We start from the raw sequence: 21,502 nt of genomic DNA on the forward strand, positions 1-21,502 counted from the left end.
TGAACCAGAGACTGTTCAACTTATTGATTTGATCTAAAAATAAACCCTGAGTTTACCAATCATCACTGGAGAGCTGAATCAAGAGTCATCTTGAGAGTACACTACACTATGCCAATGGGTAGTGAAAACCCAGTTCTGGGAGATTATGGCTAGATCTTCATAAACCTATCTGAGCCTAGCAAAGACTTAAGTGAGCTTAACAAACACAGGGAAAATAAAAAAAAGATAACATTTTTGCCCTGCTAAACTCCAGTGTGAAGGCTATAGAGAACCCAACTCTGTCCAATGCTGTGAGTCCTGTGGCTCAAAGGAACTCATGAGACCAGCTACAATGGATCGAAATGATGATATAATGGTTGTCAGGGCACTTGACCCTCTGATCACCTACATGACTGGTCCTTGACACGTCCAAGACCACAGCACCCACTTTTCCCTTGCACCCACCTATTTTAGCACCTGCTGAGTCACTGACATCAACACATTGTAGTTTCCTCCCTGTTCCTAGCACTGCAAGTTGTTTGACAAACAAGTGGTTCTGGCCTGCCTTACCTGACTGGTCCCTGTGATTTCAATCTCTCTGGGCCCCTGGAATCCTTGGACCTAGTCTGCCAACCCCTTCAGCCTCACACCCTGCCTACCACTTGACCTACTGAACCTGCAGTTTCACTGCTTGGCTCTTAGCCCAGCATGCCAGATGGCAGAATCTCTGCCAAGCCAACCTGACCCAAGAACCTGCATTGCTATCTGGCCACAGGCTGCCCCAACCAAACTACCATTTTATCACGTGACCTGCCCAATCTATCACAGATTGACATCTGCCAAGCTTTAAAAGGATGTTGACTCAACAATACCAGCAACTCACCACAAATAAAGCAAGAAGTACCTCACTAAAACTACATCCCTGCAACTACAAATTTTACCTATGGGAATTGCTCTTAGAGAACCCAAAGGGGAGAACAAACTGGTAATGGATGGACAGCTCTTTCCATTCATTCCACCCCTTACCAATCTCAAAAGAAGGGGAATTTAGAAATCTTAGAACCCTGCTGGCACCTTGGTGAGCAACACATTAAAAAGGAAGAAATCAAGAAGTTATGGCCATACACCCACAATCAGTTCAAACCTCAAGAAACAAAATCAGTTGGGAACAGAGAGCAAATACATGTGCTCACTATTTGTCAAACATAGTCAAAATGACTATATAATTTATTAAATTTTCTTTCAGATTGTTCACTTTTTTGGTTATGCTTTGTTTTGTTTTGGGTGTTTTATTTTACTTGAATTTGTATTAATTTGGTCAAAAACAACTATACATATAAAGATTTGTTTTCATTTCATAATTTCTATCATTTTGTTGAAGGTAATTATTTTTATGATCAATGTTTTGAACATCAAGGTTTGGATTAGCATAGCTTGATTTTGTTTTGTATTCTTTTTTCCAGAACTGTATTCTCTATTTCCCTTGTCTTCCCCTCCCTTTTCTATGGTGAACAACCAAATTCTATCCTCACTCTTGCTTTGTATTCTTTGTTCTATTTGTCTCCCTCTTCCTTATTAATAACACATCCTATGTTACCACTGCATTTGCCCTGTTTATCCTTTAAAATTGTAAACATTTTCTACATTTCTATCTCTTCTATCCTCATACTGAATTCTATCCTTAATATCCTTTAATGCCACTTGACGTATATAATGTCCTCCACTATCACCAATTACAGAGCAGTAATTAATATGGCAGAAATCATAGACAACACATGTTGTTTGTCTTTTTGCCAGACATAATTTATGATTACTGATGGAAATTGCTGATCCTGTTGATCCTCCTATATCTGAATATTACACCAAGTAACACTGTAGATGTCAAAATACAATTAAGTACCTAATATACTGCTGTATATTGTTAGCATAGGTTGTTGCTTTAATTGGCCTCATTCCCCAAACTGTGAGGTGCTTATAACATAGAGGGACACTATAAACTCATAAGATAGAAACTCTGAAAAAAAAAAAGAAACTCTGCTGCTTCAGATCCATCCAGAAAGTTGGGTGGATACTCAAACAACATGAGAAATGAATGGAACAAACCATACCAAACAACATAGTATACCTGAAAAAGAGATTCCATTGACACAACAATGGAGGAAATGTTAGAGATGATATATAGAAAGATTATTCAACTGATCTATGAGGTAAAAGATGGCAAAATAAATCAAAGCAGAGAGAAAATACAAGGAGTGAGAAGTAATTTTAATAAGGAGATATAGATCTTTCAGAAGAATTAATTGGAAATTCTCAACATGAAGATTTTAATAAATCAAATTAAAAATACAATGGAAAGCATCACCACAAGAAATAGATAAGACCACAAGAAATAGATTTTTCAGGACTTGAAGATAGACCATATAATCTTAAAGATAAATAATGGTAAGGGACTATGAACTTAAATTTTAAGATGAAGGTTCTGAAATATAAACTAAATCATGCACAATCTTAACAATGAAATAGCATCAGGAAATTTCCCAAGTCTTAAAAACAGAATGGAAAATCAAATGCAGAAATTTTAAGGACTCCATATATACAATATTGCAAGCGACTCATTTAAAGACACATAATTTTGAAAGTGCCCAGCATACAGATAAAAGAATCTTAACACAGAAAGATTAAGACTAGTCACTTTTCAAGAAAAACCAATGCAAATCTCAGCTGGTATTTTATCCCAGACCTAAAAGGTAGGAGGGTTTAGAATAACATATAGCAAATACTGAAGAAAATGGATGTCAACCAAAAATAGTATATAAAGCAAAATGAGGACTTTGACTTGAAGATTAAATAAAAACTTTTCATGATAAACAAAGGATAAAAGAATTTACAGCTTAAAGTTGATGCTATGAAAGATACTTAACAAAATATTTTAAGAATATATGGAGAAAAAACAAAAACTAGCAAAGCAGAAAAACACTAGAAAAATAATCAAAGGAGAATCAGTTCAAGTTAAAAACTAGGAATAAACCAAAATGTTAGGAAATTTAAAAATATATTTCAATAAAAATACTGAACATAAATTGTCTCTGTTAATCTAAAAAAGACATAGGCTTGCAGGTTGAAGTGGAGAACAAGAACAAGTGTTGTCTTCAGTAAACAGACATAAGAAATACATGCACAAAATGAAAGCAAAAGTTTGGGAAAATATATTATTCATGTTTTCTTCATATACAAGCAGCAGTTTCTATTCTTATATCAGGTTATTTGGATTTCAATGCAGAGTTAATCAGAAGAGACAAAGAAGGTCATTTTATTCTCCTAAGGGAATTATGCCTTGCAGTAATACTGTACTAATAGCAATCATTGATATAGAAATTGGGGCATATATACGCAATGCATTCTTATTCAACCTCACAAAAAGAATGACTCCATGACTTTTGCCAGTAAATGGATGGATTTGAAGAATATATACTAAGTAAAATAAACTAATTCCTGTATCCAAAGGTTAATTTTTTTTTTTTTTTTTTTTTTTTGCTGAAATGAGAAATCTATACCACATAAAGTGTGAGGGTCAGAAAATTTCATAAAATTAAACAGTGGTGAAAAAGAAGGAGGGTAAGAGGAATAGTAAACAGTAGAAAAATCTAACTTAGTTTTCTTATCTGTACATATAAAAATACCTAAGTGAGTTCCACAATCATGCCCACCCAAAAGACAATTGTTAATTTAATTAGAATAAGATATATCCAATGTTTGCATATGTTCATGAAAATGGTTTCCACTGTCATGTAGAACTAAAAAGAATCAATACAATTAATTAAAAATGACAATTGTTTGAAGAGTTAGGTGGTTATCCTGTTATAAACATAATACAATGAATACATATACCAAAGCCTTATTGTATACATGTATAAAATTTTATTTTATACATTAAAATAAGTTTAAATTTGAAAAGAAAGCATAAAATATCCAAATGGGATTGTTTCCATTTGATATTTTAATAACATACATGAATACCATAAAATATTGTAATTCAAACTCACTAGTAAATGTTTCTTTTAAGTAGTCAACCTCATTGCCTTTCAAAAGTTTCTCTAATCCTACTCATTCTGCAATAACTAGAGAAATTACTACATTTTCAGAAAACTTTCAGAAAACTGCACTCCATCACAGAACTGTTGAATCAGATTCTTCATTTCAGTAAATCTCTGGTTCATGGTTGTGCAGTTATATCTGAAGATCCCCTATATTAATTACCATAACTTTCTCATCTGAGGGATATATACAATTTATTCCATGATAAATAAAATTACAAAATCTATATTCTTGTGTTGATGCCTCAGTTTTATATTTTATTTCATAAAAGTGAAATTATCATCCTCCTTTTGGACTTATATCTATTTTTCTTCAGAAGTATATAAGAGTATCACTGTGTATAAAATATATTAATAAATAATTAAAGTCATCACCTCCATAGGAGTCTACTCTCATTAAATTAAAACCTCTGTGAATGATCAAGTATTCAGTGTACTATTTATTTACCTATTATTTCAGAATCTGTTGACATTCAGAGATGTGGCCATTGATTTCACTGAAGAGGAGTGGGAATACCTTCAGCCAGCTCAACAAAACTTATATAGAGAAGTGATGTTTGAGAATTACAGAAACTTGGTTTTCCTGAGTAAGCATAACTTCCCTTCATAATTTTAATTAATTATATTTTTTTTAAGTTTCTTCCCTTGCAGAATACCTTCTGGGAACTTCTCTACAAGAATGTGTTTCATATTTGGGTATTTCATGAAATAAAAGAACATATTTTGGTACAGATAAAATGTTAAAAACATTCCTTTTCATTGTTAATCTCTCCCTTTCTTGGTAGATGATATATCTTTCACTTTAGAAAAGTGGTACTGAGAGTAATTCAGTGATATAAAATATTGTGGCCTGACATAGCAGAAGACACAGTTGAGAGTTCTAAAGATAAAGGAGGAATTCAAACTTCAAAATGTTGATGGAGAATTTATCAAACAAAAGATTTTTCAAAAGCTTAGATTGATTTCTCCTGTTGTCATTGAACATATACTCTCCTTTGTTTATCAAGTTTTCAAATTTTTTCAAATCTTCTATTTCTCTCCAGCAATGTCTCAGTTCATTTAAATTAACCAACCAAACTCCTCTTTACCAGTGAGTGTCAGCATGACCTAAAAGATCTTCTGTTATTTGTGGGTCTCCACATGGTATATGCACATTTTTGGAGAATTCTAGGACAAACCATTTCAAAAAATTAATATCTTAAATCTGTTCAACATTATTTATGTATTTATTCATTAAAATTACTTTATGCATGCTCTTTGTAAATACTTGTAAAGAATTTTCTGTGAAGTGAAAGTAAAGATTTACAATAAATGCTTTTTTCTGGTTCATAGAGATAGTTGAAATTTGTAGTTATATGAAACTGTTTGTAAATAATGTATCTATGGTTATATATAAATTGTTGGTTAAATTTTCCTTTCCCTTTTTCTTTCATTTTAGAGGGTAGATTTCATGGTGTCAAACAAGTTTTCTCCCTTCACATATTACTGTTTCATTTTTGGCTATATTTTATGAATATATGGCAATTTCTATTACTTCAGACATTAATACAGTATTGAAATTAATATATGCATGATTTTTGTTTCTATTGCCAAAAATTATATGTGCTTTACCTTTTTTCTATAAATATTAGACCTTTCTAAATAAGTTTTATATTTTATTTATATTGCTTTGTCCTGTCTATGTACATAGTAATGAATATTTTCCATAGTTAATGTTAATAGTGATAGTATCCAGGGATACTCTATTAATGGGCTACACCCCAAACCCTTTCTATTTCATAATGTTATTGAGGATGGCCTTGAGATTATAAATTTCCTGCCTCAGAATTACACTAATAATTCTGGATTATATGCAGTTTTTATGCATGCCCTTTATCTAAATATTTATGAATTTGATCTTATTTACAGGATAAAGACCATAGCATTTTAAATTTAGCTTTGAAACATTTTACTATTTTTATTTTTATGTGTTTCTGAAATATTATTTGTGATCAAAACCACAAAATAGTGCTGAATATCCCCAATATATCACATATACTGTTCAGCAATGTTAATTCAAGTTGTGATGTAATATATCTGTAGAAGGTTTACATCCCAAAAGTCAATAAATCAATTTCCGTGTAAACAAGCACTCATTTCTGTCTTCTCTCATCCATAATGTCCTTCTCATTTCTGATCAGAAGAATTTTTTTCCTTTTTTTTTTTGGTGTCTTATTAAGTAGCTCTGCTATATTTTTCTTTGTGGTAGTGACATATTTCAGTTATCAGTATATACTGATGATTTATCCTGATTATAGATTTTGCAAAAATGTATTACTTTTTTAACTTGAAAATATTATGTAGTTTCTATATTCCAAATTCTTCCATTCACTCATTTCAAGGGATTTTGGTTTGCTTTCCCATGGCAGCTCTGTTGAATAATATTATAACAAACATTGGTGTTCAGCTGTCTTATTTGGTATATGTTCAAAAATTTATTAAAGTCAGAGTTCACTATGTTCTTCTGTCTTAATTGAAGTCACTATTGCCAGTTGAATATTGTAGTGTTTAATGTTTTTAAATCATGAAACAACTTTCTCCCAATTTTTTTCTATTTTGAATATTTTGATATACCATAAAACTCTGAGATTCCATAAAATTTCAAAAATAAGTTGTTTTCTTTCTCTGCAAAAAATAACAGAGATTTACATGGAGTCTCCAGGTATCCAGTACAAAGGTCTTTTAACTTAATCTTTCCATTCTTTAAAATAATCATATTCAACCTTCTTCAATCAAATGCCACATATGTGTGGATTTTTGAATATCCTTTCCACATTTTGATTTTTAACTTTCTTCTATTATGATCAAAAAATAATTTTAATATTTACATACCTATTAACCTTTAGTCTTCTCCTTTCCTACTGGTTGATTGAATTAAATATTTCATATGCTATGGAGAACAACTGTCATATAAGTCAAATATATTTAAATTATTTTCATTGTCTTCTGTTTTTTGATTACCATCTTGTTTGACTTCCTTTACAGCAAGTATGGAGTGATGTATCCTAGTATTAAAGTGTTGCTTTCTATTTCTTTATTTAATTTGTCAATCTTAACTTTTTATTTCTTGGAAGTACAATATGAGTTGAAACTATATTTTGTTTTATTACAGTACTCTAGGAAAAGTTCTTTTATCTTCATATAATATTCTATTTTGCCTCTTTCAAAGCTTTTTTGTTAAAATTAAAATATATTTTATCTCATGTAACTTCTTACATTAAACTTTTATATATCATAATTTGGCCAAGCAAGCTTTCTTTTGGCCAATTTTTTATGTAATGGTCTTCTAATATTTTGCTTCCATTTTACAAGTTTCCTCAGATATAGAGTTCCAAGTAGATTGCATACATTTTTATTTCTTTTAGATTTATTATTTTCCTTTTTTTAATTTTAATTTTTTCTTTCTATCCATGAAGTATTAAGTTATACTTGGAGTATAATTTATCATGTTTGGGGTAGTCTGCAATGTGAAGTTACACTGCTCATGTACTCATATATGAACGTAGAAAATTTATGTCTATTTCAGTCTATTGTCTTTCTTAAACCCATCACCACTTCCGTCCTTTAATTCCACTTTATTTAATCCAATTAAACTTTATTCTAAACTCCCCCAACTTATTGTGTTAGCCTCACATATCAGAGAGAACATACAGATTTATAAATTGATATTTTACTACCTTTACTTTTAACATTCACCAGGATTTTAAACATCTAGGCAGACTAGAGGTTTCAATTAAAAACTTAATTTTTCCACTCTGTACATTCAGTATTGTAGGAAGTACAAGCATTTAACAATAGTTCTAATTTAAAGATATCTGTAAAATATGAGCATTCTTGTCCTTCAGTAACCCAGTCTGCTTTAATGCTCCAATTTTGAGAAGAAAATCCTTCCTAAAATTTTAACAAAACATACAAAATTTTGGTTACTGATTCTACTTTTTTCATCAGTGGCAACCGCTTTAGCATCTAAAAAAGGTGCATGTAGACAAGAACTCATTTGTCCTTAATATATTCTATATAAAGTGCAATATAAAACAAAGCCCATAACACATAGTAACAATAGTTACTTTTGCCTCATTGTAAGCACACTGCCATGGTGCTCCAGAGAGCTAGAATACAATACTTATTACTCAACAGGGAATTTGGTTATTACCCTCCACAAAACATTTCATAGAATTTTTTAAATTAATTTACAAATTGTTTCATATTTTACTGCTTTTAAATTAGTTTATCTAAAATGTTGATATTTATAAAAAAAATCCCAGCATTTTCAAATAAATATACAGGAACGAGGAGTAAAATGCACACACCAAGAAATGGTTATAATATAAAAAATGTCTTTTACACATAACTGGTCTTTCCCAGGATCCTCCCTTCTCATGCTCAAATTTTCTTCATGTCCTCTTACCTCTGAATGAATGTGGACAATGTCACTGCTAGAGGTGGTCTAACAATTCCTTTCAAAATCATTTCCAGAGAATATTTCTAACTTTTTAAAACAATAGGGTATTTACATAACCTTATATTCTAACTGCAACATAGAAAAGGAACCTCTTTAAAATTTAGAATGTGCAGATATAACAAAAGTTTTAATAGGTTGAGATGCAAGATGAGAGCAACTTTTTCATAATATATATATATATATATATACAAGTCTTCTATAAATGCCCTGTAAATCTTCCTGAAGGGTATTGGACATTTCCAATAGATCATATAGTTTCTTACCTTGCAGTTTCTTTCTTTGGTAGAACAAATCACAACTGTCCAAAGGTGTTTACTGTTCCACAAATCATGCTCCACAGCTTTGCTCACCTTCTGGGATGGATAAGACTTTTGTTTGCCTTCTCAGGACAAGGTGTCATCAAATGAAACCTGCACATATTGGACACAGAAGGCCCCAGTCTGTGCTGATTGAGCAAACTCTATGTCATTAATTTGTCCCCCTTCTGAACTCAGCACTTTTAGTTGGCCACAATTATTCTTGAATACTATGCCCCCACCACCCAATGGTGCCATTTTTTCAATGCTAGCTTTGACTAGGATGGACAGTATTGGGCTAGGAGATGTGACACCCAAGGATTCCTGGGTCTGGGGTCAGAAAGATCAATGTGACAGGTCATGCAGGCAAAAGCTCCAAATCCTTCACAGCCTAGGTCAACCCTTGGACAGTCACAGCTGGAGTTCTGGCACTCTGCGGGGTACAGAATGATCTTTCCCTGGAACTTCATCTTACTCAGCAGCCTGGGGCTGGAGGACCACAGAAGGCTCCTAGAGCAGGTCATGCTCCATTTCGGGCCATTCTTTCTCTGCCACAACTAATATGGCAGTTTATTCTTTTAGATTTAATTTTGTTAGCCAAGTTGTTTTTTTATTTTACCTTTTTTTATTGTAAACAAATGGGATACATGTTGTTTCTCTGTTTGTACATGGAGTCAAGGCATACCATTTGTGTAATCATAAATTTACATAGGGTAATATTGTTTGATTCATTCTGTTATTTTTTTCCTTCCTCCCACCTCCCACCCCTCTTTTCCCTCTATACAGTCCTTCCTTCCTCCATTCTTGCCCCCCTTCTTAACCCTAACCCTAAACCTAATCCTAATCCTAATGCTAAACCCTCCTACCCCCCATTATATGTCATCATCTGCTTATCAGCGAGATAATTTTTCCTTTAGTTTTTTGAGATTTGCTTTTTGCACTTAGCATGATATTCTCCAATTTCATCCATTTGGCTGCAAATTTTATCATTTATCAAATTTTATCATTTATCAAATTTTATCATAATTTTATCATTATGACAGAGTAATATTCCATTATATATGCCACAGTTTATCCATTCATCAATTGAAGGACATCTAGGTTGGTTCCACAATCTGGCTATTGTGAATTGAGCAGCAATGAATATTGATGTGGCTGTATCTCTGTAGTATGCTAATTTGAATTCCTTTGGGTATAGGCCAAGGAATGGGATAGCTGGGTCAAATGGTGGATCCATTCCAAGATTTCTGAGGAATCTCCATACTGCTTTCCAGAGTGACTAATTTGTAACCCCACCAGCAATGTACGAGTGTACATTTCTCCCCACATCCTCGCCAACACCTATTGTTGCTTGTTGTCTTGATAATCGCCATTCTAATTGTGGTGAGATGGAATCTTAGGGTAACTTTGATTTGCATTTCTCCTACTACTAGAGATGTTGAACATTTTTTGATATATCTGTTGATTGCTTGTACATCTTCTTCTGTGAAGTGTCTGTTCATTTCCTTAGCCCATTTGTTAATTGGATTATTTGTATTCTTGGTGTAGAGTTTTTTGAGTTCTTTATAGATTCTGGAAATTAGTGCTCTATCTGAATTATCAGTAGGAAAGACTTTCTACCACTCTGTAGGCTATCTCTGCACATTACTAATAATTTCCTTTGCTGAGAGAAAGCTTTTTAGTAAAAATGTACCCCAGTTGTTGATTCTTGCTTTTATTTCTTGTACTATGAAAGTCCTGTTAAGGAAGTCTGATCCTAAGCCAACAAGTTGAAGATTTGGACCTACTTTTTCTTCTGTCACCTGCAGGGTCTCTGTTCTGATTCTGAGGTCCTGGATACATTTTGAGTTGAGTTTTGTGCAGGGTGAGAAATAGGGGTTTAATTTCATTTCGTTGCATTTGGATTTCCAATTCTCCCAGCACCATTTGTTGAAGAGGCTATCTTTTCTCCATTGCATATTTTTGGCCCCTTTGTCTACTATGAGAAAATTGTATTTATTTGGGTTTGTATCCATGTCCTCTATTCTGTACCATTGATCTACCTGTCTATTTTGGTACCAATACCATGCCGTTTTTGTTACTATTTCTTTGTAGTAGAGTTCAAGAACTCGTATTGTGATACCCCTGCTTTGCTCTTTCTACTGAGGATTGCTTTAGCTATTATAGGTTTTCTTATTCTTCCAGATGAATTTCATAATTGCTTGCTGTATTTCTGTAAGGTGCATCATTTGGATTTTAATTGCAATTGCATTGAATCTGTATAGCACTTTTGGTAGTATGGCCATTTTGACAATATTAATTCTTCCTATCGAAGAACATGGGAGATCTTTCCATATTCTAAGGTTTTCTTTAATTTCTTTCTTTAGTGTTCTGTAGTTCTCATTGTAGAGATCTTTCACGTCTTTTGTGAGATTGATTCCCAAGCACTTTATTTTTTTCATTGCTATTGTGAATGGGGTAGTTTTCCTAATTTCTCTTTCTGAAGATTCATCACTTATGTATAAAAATGCATTGGATTTATGAGTATTGATCTTGTAACCTGCTACTTTACTGAATTCACTTATGAGTTCTAAAAGTTTTCTTGTGGAATTTCCTGGTTCCACTAAATATATAATAATGTCATCAATGAACAGGGATGTCTTGAATTCTTCTTTTCCAATTTGTATCCCTTTAATTTCTTTGGTTTGTCTAATTGCTCTGCGTAGAGTTACAAGGACGATGTTGAATAGAAGTGGGGAAAGAGAGCATCTGTGACTTGTTCCAGTTTTTCGGGGGGATGCTTTCAGTTCTTCACCACTTAGAATGATATTGGCCATGGGCTTAGCGTAGATGGCCTTTACAATGTTAGGAAATGTTCCCACTATTTCAATTTTTTCTAGTGTTTTGAGCATGAAGGAATGCTATATTTTATTGATTGCTTTTCCTGCATCTACCAAAATAATCATGTGATTCTTAACTTTAAGTCTGTTGATATGGTGAATGACATTTATTGATTTCCTGATGTTGAACCATCCTTGCATCCCTGGGATAAAACCCACTTGATTGTGGTGCACTATCTTTTTAATATAATTTTGTATGCAATTTGCTGAAATTTTGTTGAGAATTTTTGCGTCCATGTTCATTAAGGATATTTGTCTGAAACTTTCTTTCCTCAATGTGTCTCTGTCTGGTTTAGGTATCAGGATAATATTGGCTTTATAGAATGAGTTTGCAAGAGTTCCCTCCTCTTCTATTTCATAGAATACTTTGAGGAGTATTGGAATGGGCTCTTCTTTAAAGGTTTTGTAGAATGCAGCTGAGAACCCATCTGGTCCTGGACTTTTTTTTTGTTAGTAGGCTTTTGATGACTTCGTCTATTTCATTGCTTGAAATTGATTCATTTAAGTTGTGTATATCCTCCTACTTCAGTTTAGGTAATTCATATGTCTCTAGAAACTTGATGATGTCTTCGAAGTTTTCTGTTTTGTTGGAGTATAGATTTTCAAAATAGCTTATAATTATGTTTTGTATTTCACTCGTGTCTGTTGTGATATTTCCTTGTTCATTGTGAATTTTAGTAATTTGAGTTTTCTCCCTCTTTCTCTTTTTTAGTGTGGCTAAGGGTTTATCAATTTTGTTTATTTTTTCAAAAAACCAACTATTTATTTTGCTAATTTTTCCCATTTTTTGTTTTGTTTCAATTTCATTGATTTCAGTTCTGATTTTAACTATTTCCTCTCTTCTACTACTTTTGGTGTTGTTTTGCTCTTCTGTTTTAGGGCTTTGAGCTGTAGTGTTAAGTCATTTATTTGTTGATTTCTACTTCTTTTGTTGAATGTGCCCCATGAAATAAATCTTCCTCTAAGTACTGCTTTCATAGTATCCCAGAAATTTTGATATGATGTGTCTTTGTTCTCGTTTACTTCTAAGAATATTTTTATTTCCCTTCTGATGTCTTCTGTTATCCATTAATCATATAACAGTGTATTATTTAATCTTCAGGTATTGGAGAAATTTCTGTTTTTTATTCTGTCATTTATTTCTAATTTCAATCCATTATGATCTGATAGAATACAAGGTAGTATCTCTATCTTCTTGTATTTGCTAACAGTAGCTTTGTGGCATTAAATGTGGTCTATTTTAGAGAATGATCCATGTGCTGCTGAGAACAAAGTGTATTCGTTCTTTGTTGGATGGTATATTCTATATATGTCCATTAAATCCAAATTGTTGATTGTGGCATTGAGATCTATGGTTTCTTTATTCAGTTTTTGTTTGGAAGTTCTGTCCAGTGGTGAGAGAGGTGTGTTAAAATCGCCTAGTATTATTGTGTTGTGGTCTATTTGATTTCTGGAATTGAGAAGGATTTGTTTCACTTACATGGATGAGCCAATGTCGGTTGCATAAATATTTATGATTGTTATGTCTTGCTGATTTATGCTTCCCTTAAGCAGTATGTAATGTCCTTCTTTATCCCTTCTGACTAGTTTTGGCTTAAAGTCCACATTTTCTGAAATGAGGATGGATACTTCAGCTTTTTTGCTGTTTCCCTGTGCATAGTATGTTTTCCCCCATCCTTTCACCTTTAGTCCATGGGTATCTCTTTCTATGAGATGAGTCTCTTGCAGGCAGAATATTGTTGGAATTTTCTTTTTAATCCAATCTGCCAGCCTATATCTTTTAATTGATGAGTTCAGGCCTTTAACATTCAGGGTTATTATTGTGATATGATTTGTATTCCCAGTCATTTGACTCATTTTTGTTTTTTGACATGATTTGGTTTCTCCTTTATTTGTCTATTCCTTTAGGCTAGTTCCTCCCGTTGCTGATTTGCATCATTGTTTTCCATCTCTACCTAGTGGAACATTTTGCTGGTAATGTTCTGTAATGCTGGCTTTCTTTTTGTAAATTTCTTTAGCTTTTGTTTATCATGGAAGGATCTTTTTTCGTCATCATATCTGAAAGTAAATTTTAATGTGTATAAGATTCTTGGTTGGCATCCATTTTTTTCAGGGCTTGGTAAATATTGTTCCAGGCCCTTCTAGCTTTTAGGGTCTGGATTGAAAAATTTGCTGATATTCTTATTGGTTTCCACCTGAATGTAATTTGATTCTTTTCTCTTGCAGCCTTTAAAATTCTGTCTTTATTTTGTATGTTAGGAATTCTCATAATAATGTGCCTTGTTGTGGGTCTGTTGTAATTTTGTATATTTGGAGTTCTATAGGCCTCTTGTACTTGGTTTTTAATTTCATTCTTCAGATTTGGGAAATTTTCTGATATTATTTCATTGAATAGATTGTTCATTCCTTTGGTTTGTTTCTCTAAGTCTTCTTCAATCCCAATAATTCTTAAATTTGGCCTTTTCATGATATCCCATAATTCTTGTAGATTCTTTTCATAATTTCCTATCATCTTCTCTGTTTGTTCAACTTTTTTTCAAGGTTAAATATTTTGTCTTCAATGTCTGATGTTCTGTCTTCCAGGTGTTCTATCCTATTGGTTATGATTTCTATGGAGTTTTTAACTTGGTTTATTGTTTCCTTCATTTCAAGGATTTACGTTTTTTTTTTCAGTATCTCTAACTCTTTATTAAAATGATCTCTTGCTTCCCGTATTTGCTCTTTTAACTGCTGATTGGTGCAATCATTTAATGCCTGCATATGCTCTTTCATATCCTCCTTCATTGCCTGCATTTGCTCTTTCATCTCCTTGTTTGCTTCTCTGATTGTTTTAATTATGTACATTCTGAACTCCCATTCTGACCTTTCTTCTGCTGTGCTGTCATTGGGTTTTATTGATACAGTATCTAGGTTTGTTTGGGACATTTTCTTCCCCTGTTTTCTCATATTGGTCAGATATCAGTGGGACTCTGAGATATTGCAGATTTTCTCTATTAGCTTATAGTGTCCCTTTATATTTCCAGTATATCTCCTCCCAACCTTCAATAGCCTGAAGTCTTGGAGGAACTTGAGAATGCAGTGCTTCCAAAGAAATCTGCCCCTAGCCCGCTACTGCTTCCAGGGCTTGGAGCTGGCTCTGTGCAGAAAGGCTCTCACTGGACTTTCTGCTCTGACAATCTGACCATGGAAAGAGCCTGCCACTGGAGGGTGCAGGGCTGCTTGGAGAAGTCTCTGGCTGCCGTGCCCTGGTCCCAGAGACTGCCTGTGGACCAGAGCTTGCCGTTGCCTCTGGGACATGGAGCTGGATCTGTGCAGAAAGGCTTTCACTGGGCAGCCTGGTCTGAGAGGCTGGCTGTGGAAGGAGCCCAACGCCAGAGGGAGCAGGGATGCCTGGGGAAGACTCAAGCTGCCCTGCCCTGCCCTGCTCTGAGAAGCCGACCCTCTCCAGGCCTGCCACCCGGGCTGAGCTTTGCCCAGTGGGGGAGACTCATCCTGTGGCTCTATGTTAGTCTGAGTCTCTCAGTGACTCCCCTTCTTGAATGCTGAGTTCTAGAGTGACAGGAGATGCAGTCACCCTCTGGTCCACCATCTTGCATCGCCCCCAAGTTGTTTTTTATTTGTTTCATGATAATGCATTTGTAATCAAATACAATTTGAAAGATGAAGAACTAACTACTCTTAGTTTGTAAGTTGCTTTCTTTATTTCTTATAATTTTTTCCTAATTTGCTCAATGTTTTAAATTATGATTCATTGCTTTTCATAGTGGCATAGTTTGATTTATCTCACACTTCCCTTTATATTTTTATTGTCACTTCCCTTCATATATTATACAAGTTTTTAATTTTTCACAGGATCTCAATAAGTTGCTAAGACTGGCTTTGAACTAAAGGTCCTGCTTACTCATCCTCCCCTATGTTGCTAGTATTACAGATTTACTCACAATTCCTGCCTCTTTCAGACAATGTTTCTTAAGGATTTTTTCACATACAGAATTTCTCATTATTTGTATTAGCAATTTTTCTCTGAATTTGACCCACCAAACTTCCTTGGAATCATTATTCAGCATTCTTTGGGTAATTTATAACTCACATATCTAATGTTCCATTCTTAATATTTTGATTCATTTTTTAAATTTAGACCTGATTTCCTTTGTCTTTATGTTCTGTACTAGTTTTGATTGATTTTTACATTTAAAAAAAAAACAGCCAACAGTAGATTATAGGGTCATTTTGGAAACAGTATGGAATATTTAAAATAAATTTTAAAAGTCAAGTACAGTTTCAAACTACATGTGTGAAATCTCAGATAATTGTGAGGCCATGCAAAAGGATTTCAAGTTTGAGGCAAGTCACAGAAATTTAGAAACAATGTGTCCCTAACAATTTTAAAATGACTTTTGTTGTAGTTCTGTGGTACAGCACCCTTGGGCTTAATCTCAAATATTACATATGAAAAAAGTAAAAGTAGAATGACTTCATGGTCCAGAAATATCTGTCTAATTATACATTCAACATAGGAGATTAAATTAAAATGTTGAAGACATAGCCTCAGTATTGTGTTCAGTGCAAAGAGCATGGCTCTCAATATTCAAGTTATAAAATAAACCTATGTGCCCATCAATGATTGTAGGATTAAAAATGTGGTATTCATATGCTATTACTACTTTGCTATAAAATAAAATATATTGTCATTTAAAGTGATATAGGATTAATATGCAGGACTTTGCTTTATGTGAAATACATTAGATACAAAAGTCAGTTGCAGGAGCATCTGATTCACATGTGAAAGAAATTCAGCGTGTAATTGTGGTCACCAGGTACTGTGTTTTGTGAAGCGTTTTTATATTGTTACTCAGAATCTACAAATCCTTATTTCAATGGGAAAAATGTGTTCAAGAGTTTTTCTGTAGTATATGGTGACTGTTATGTAATATGGTCTTGAAAATTACAAATGGAATAAATGTAATATTTGTAAACACAGAACTGATAATTATACAAAATAATACTTGTATTATTAATATTACATGTGTTATTTCACCTTGTATACATTACAATACAATGATATAATTAGTAAAATACAAAGTTGAATATGTCAATAAAAAATCAGCAAATAATACAAATATAAAAAAGCATTTTATTAGTCTTGATTTCCATGTGTTGTCTTTTTCCAAGTAATATTGATATAGCTTCTGCAAGGTTTTTATTGCCTCTTCAACTTTTTTTTTACATGATCTTCTAGATATGTGTATGTTTTCCTCATTAAATTTTTTCTATGTTTTTCCTTAATATTCCCTATCCTCTTTAAATTTGTTGACTATCCATTGTCTTAGCATCCAAAAGCTACCTGTTACCTTCCAATCTCTCTATCTTGGGAGACAGAAACCAATTATCACACAATTATCAAAAAAGTCAGAAATGTTTGTGTAATGCTTTTTATTTTGTTTATTTAACTGAGAGTGATGGTAGCTTGTAGATTTTTTCCCTTATTGTCCAATACTATATTAGAGAAAAGGAAATACTATGGTAGTTAAAAGATAAATTTCTTTCCTCTACTATATTGCTATTTCTAGTAATATACTTATCTTGGATACACTGCTTTCTACAATAATGGTAATTTTAACAGCATAATTGTGTATGTACATTTTTATGTAACATATGTTTCTGTAGTAATGAGGGTTTTGGATTTACTAATCTGCTACACTTCTGATGTTCTGATATTGCTAACATTGCTGTAATCTCCTGTTATGCATGCCAAATATATTTATCCAAGTCTACTAAGTAATTTTTGTAAAATTTTCTTTCATTTCAGCAATAACTTGTCAGGGTACCCAAGAATTTTCACCAGACCACAGCATAAGACATGTATTTCAAAAATTGATTAATAAAAAATATGGAAATTGTGACCTTGACAATTTACAACAGCAGACAATATGGAAAACTTTAAATGAGAGTGAACATCACAAATCATATTATCAGAAAGCAGACCTAATTCACTGGAAGAGAACTTATACTGGAGAGAAGCCCTACAAAGTTATAGCATATGACAAAGATTTTAATGCAAAATCACACCTCATTTGCCATCAGAGTGTACATATGGGAGAGAAACTCTACCAATGTAAAGAATGTGGCAAAAGTTTTAATTGGAGATCATGCCTTACTCAATACCAGAGAATTCATACTGGAGAGAAGCCCTACAAATGTAAAGAATATGGCAGAAGTTTTAATTGGAGATCACATGTTACTCAACACCAGAGAATTCATACTGGAGAGAAGCCCTACAAATGTAAAGAATGTGGCAAAAGTTTTAATCAGAGATCATGCCTTACTGAACACCAGACAATTCATACTGGAGAGAAACCCTACAAATGTACAACATGCAACAAGCCATTTTATAGAAAATCAGACCTTATTACTCATCAGAGAATTCATACTGGAGAGAAACCCTATCAATGTAAAGAATGTGGCAAAGCTTTTAATCGGAGATCATGCCTTACAAAACACCAGAGAATTCATACGGGAGAGAAGTCCTACCAATGTAAAGAATGTGGCAGAAATTTTAATTTGAGATCACACCTTATTCTACACCAGAGAATTCATACTGGAGAGAAGCCCTACAAATGTAAAGAATGTGGCAAAAGTTTCAATTGGAGATCAAGCCTTACTGAACACCAGATAATTCATACTGGAGAGAAACCCTACAAATGTACAACATGCAACAAGCCATTTTATAGAAAATCAGACCTTATTAAACATCACAGAATTCATACTGGAGGGAAACCCTATCAATGTAAAGAATGTGGCAAAGCTTTTAATCGGAGGTCAAGCCTTACACAACACCAGAGAATTCATACTGGAGAGAAACCCTATCAATGTAAAGAATGTGGCAAAGCTTTTATTCAGAGGGCAGGCCTTACTCAACACCAGAGAATTCATACTGGAGAGAAGCCCTATGAATGTAAAGAATGTGGCAAAGCTTTTATTCAGAGGGCAAGACTTACTCAACACCAGATAATTCATACTGGACAGAAGCCGTACCAATGTAAAGAATGTGGCAAAGCTTTTAATCAGAGATCACATTTTACTGGACACCAGAAAATTAATACTGGAGAGAAGTCATACAAATGTAAAGTGTGCCAAAGCCTTTAATGCACAATCAAGCCTTATTCAACACCATGGAATTCATAGTGGAGAGAAACCCTACAAATGTACAGAATATGACAAAGCTTTTATTTGAACATCATACCTTATTCAACATGAGTAAATGCATACTGGTGAGAAGTCTTAAGAATGTGCAGGCTGTTACATAGGTTTTAATAAAAAAGGATGCCAAATCCACCACCAGAAAAATCATAGTGTAGAAAAGCTGTACAAATGCAAATATATGACAAAACTTTTAATGGAAATGTTTTCCTTTCTCACTAGCAGAGAAATCATACTGGAAAGAAGTCCTATAAATAAAAATAATGTGGCAGACAACCATTTGTTAAAAATTAGTTTTATTTGTTTCCAATCAGTTACATTTGACAGTAGATTGCATTCAGAGAAATTGTACAGAAAAGGAGCATCAATTCTCCTTGCATGGGCTAAAAATGTTGCACACAATGGGAGTGTAATATTGCATGCATACAGGGTAAAAATATTCAAATCATTTCACTGTCCATCCCCTCTTTACAGTGATATCTTTTCCCTCATTTCTTTATGCACAGTCAGAGGACTTCATTCCCCCCACATTATGGATCAACATTTGCCTATCAGAAAAAAATTTGACCTTTTGTGGTGGTTTTTGCTCATTTCACTTATTGTGGTATTTGCTACCTCCATCTATTTAATAGCAAATGCCACAATTTCAATTTTCTTTTTGTCTGAATAACATTTCTTTGTCTGCATATACTAAATTTTCTTTATCCATGCATCTGTTGAAGGATATCTAGGTTAGCTATTGTATCCTGAGCTGCTTTAAAAAATGATGTGGCTCAGTCACTGTAGTATGCTGTTTTTAAGACTTTTGAGAGTAAAACCAGCGTGGGATAACTGGGTCAAATGTTGATTTCATTCAAAATTTTCTTAGAAATTTCAATAAAATTTCCAGAATGGTTAAATCAACTTGCAGTTCCATGAGCAATGTATGAGTGTCCTTTTTCCCTGCATCCTCTCCAAAATTTATTGTTGCTTTTATTCTTGATAATTCTCAATTTAGTAGAAGTGGGATATAATCTTTGAATAGTTTTGAGCTTTAATTTATCTAATAGCTAGAGATGATGAAAAATTTTTTCATATGTTAGCTGATCATTTGTATTTTTTCTTCTGTGAATTGTTGGTTCAGTTCATTATCCATTTATTGATTGCATTGTTTGCTTCTTTGCTCTTAATATTTTGAGTTTTTTATATATCTGGTAGATTACTGCTTTATGTAAGGTTTACATGTAAAATACTTTCTCTCATTCTGTAGGTCCTCTGTTCATGTTATTAATTGTTTCTCTTACTGAGGCTTTTATTTTGAGTCCATCCAATTTATTCTTTCTTGATTCTTACAAGTATTTGTTAATGAGGTCAGTTTCTAAGCTGACATGGTCCAACATGTCAGATTAGACATGGCCTGACATGGTAGATTTGGTTCAACTTTTTCTTCTATTCAGTGCAGGGTCTCTGTTGTAATGCCTACATCTTTAATCATCTTTAAGTTGATTTTTCCACAGGATTAGAAATAGAGTTTTGGTTTCATTTTGCTATGTATGAATTTCCATTTTTTTCCCAGCACCATTTATTTAATAGCCTATCTTTTTTCAATGTGTGTTTTTAGTGCCTTTGTTTAGTATGAGATAACCCTATTTATTTGTTTTGTCTAGGTGTCTTCTGTACCTATTCTGTGTCTATTTTGGTGCCAATACCATGCCATTTTTGTTACTATTACTCTGTAGATCTGCATTGTGAGCCCTCCTGATTTATTCTTCTTAGTAAGGATTACCTTGGTTATTCTGAATCTCTTGTTTTGTAAACAAATTTTATGATTGCTTTTTCTAATTCTGTGAAAAATGTCATTGGAATTTTAGTAGGAATTGCATTAAATCTGTAACAGTTTTGGCCCTTTTGACAATATTAATTTTGCCTATCCAAGTGCATGAGTGGTCTTTTCATTTTCTATGGATTATCTCAATTTTCTTACTTAGCATTCTGTATCTTCCCTTGTAGAGGTCTTTCCTCTCTTTTATTAAGTTGATTCTCAATATTTAACTTTTTGCATCTATTGTGAATGTTGATTTATCACTGATGTATAGAAATGTATTTATGTATTTATGTATAGTGATGTATATATGTATAGTGATTATATATTCTGCGATTTTTTCTGAATTTCTTTATTAGCTCTAGAAAGCCTTATCAAACAGATGCTGTGAATAACTGGATAGGGATAGAAAATGACCAGGTGATTTAAAGCCAAAGTATAATAGAAGGGGATCTTGGGATAAACCTCAGACCTTGAATGGGAACTTCTGGTCAATTTTCTGAATGCTTGTGATATGGTTCATCTCCATTTTTCTACAAGGGTGGCAATATGGCAAAGGGTAATTTGTGCCTGGTCTCTGGTCTTGTGATGCCATTTGCAGCCTGATTCCAGGACAAACTGCTAAGTTCTAGAAATTTTCTTTTCTGCTTTGGTGAAGTTCAGGGATAGTGAGCTAGCTTGCCCACCTCATAGAACTTTTATATGTGTGTATAATTATCAAATAACTGGGACAGATATGTGAGTTTTTGTGA

At 33.3% G+C, this 21,502-nt stretch overlaps 1 protein-coding gene across 1 annotated transcript; it reads left to right on the forward strand.

Moving 5' to 3' along the window:
* The first annotated feature begins 4,588 nt into the window (after positions 1-4,588).
* Positions 4,589-19,129, forward strand: LOC306652570 (uncharacterized protein). Its single transcript, XM_079125394.1, has 2 exons — positions 4,589-4,660; positions 17,559-19,129. The coding sequence occupies exons 1-2, from the start codon at positions 4,627-4,629 to the stop codon at positions 18,893-18,895; spliced, it is 1,371 nt and encodes a 456-aa protein (XP_078981520.1). The 5' UTR covers positions 4,589-4,626; the 3' UTR covers positions 18,896-19,129.
* Positions 19,130-21,502: the final 2,373 nt, after the last annotated feature.

The sequence above is a fragment of the Sciurus vulgaris genome, assembly GCF_902686455.1.
Source record: "Sciurus vulgaris genome assembly, contig: HiC_scaffold_292_arrow_ctg1, whole genome shotgun sequence".
NCBI classification, from domain to species: Eukaryota; Metazoa; Chordata; class Mammalia; order Rodentia; family Sciuridae; genus Sciurus; species Sciurus vulgaris.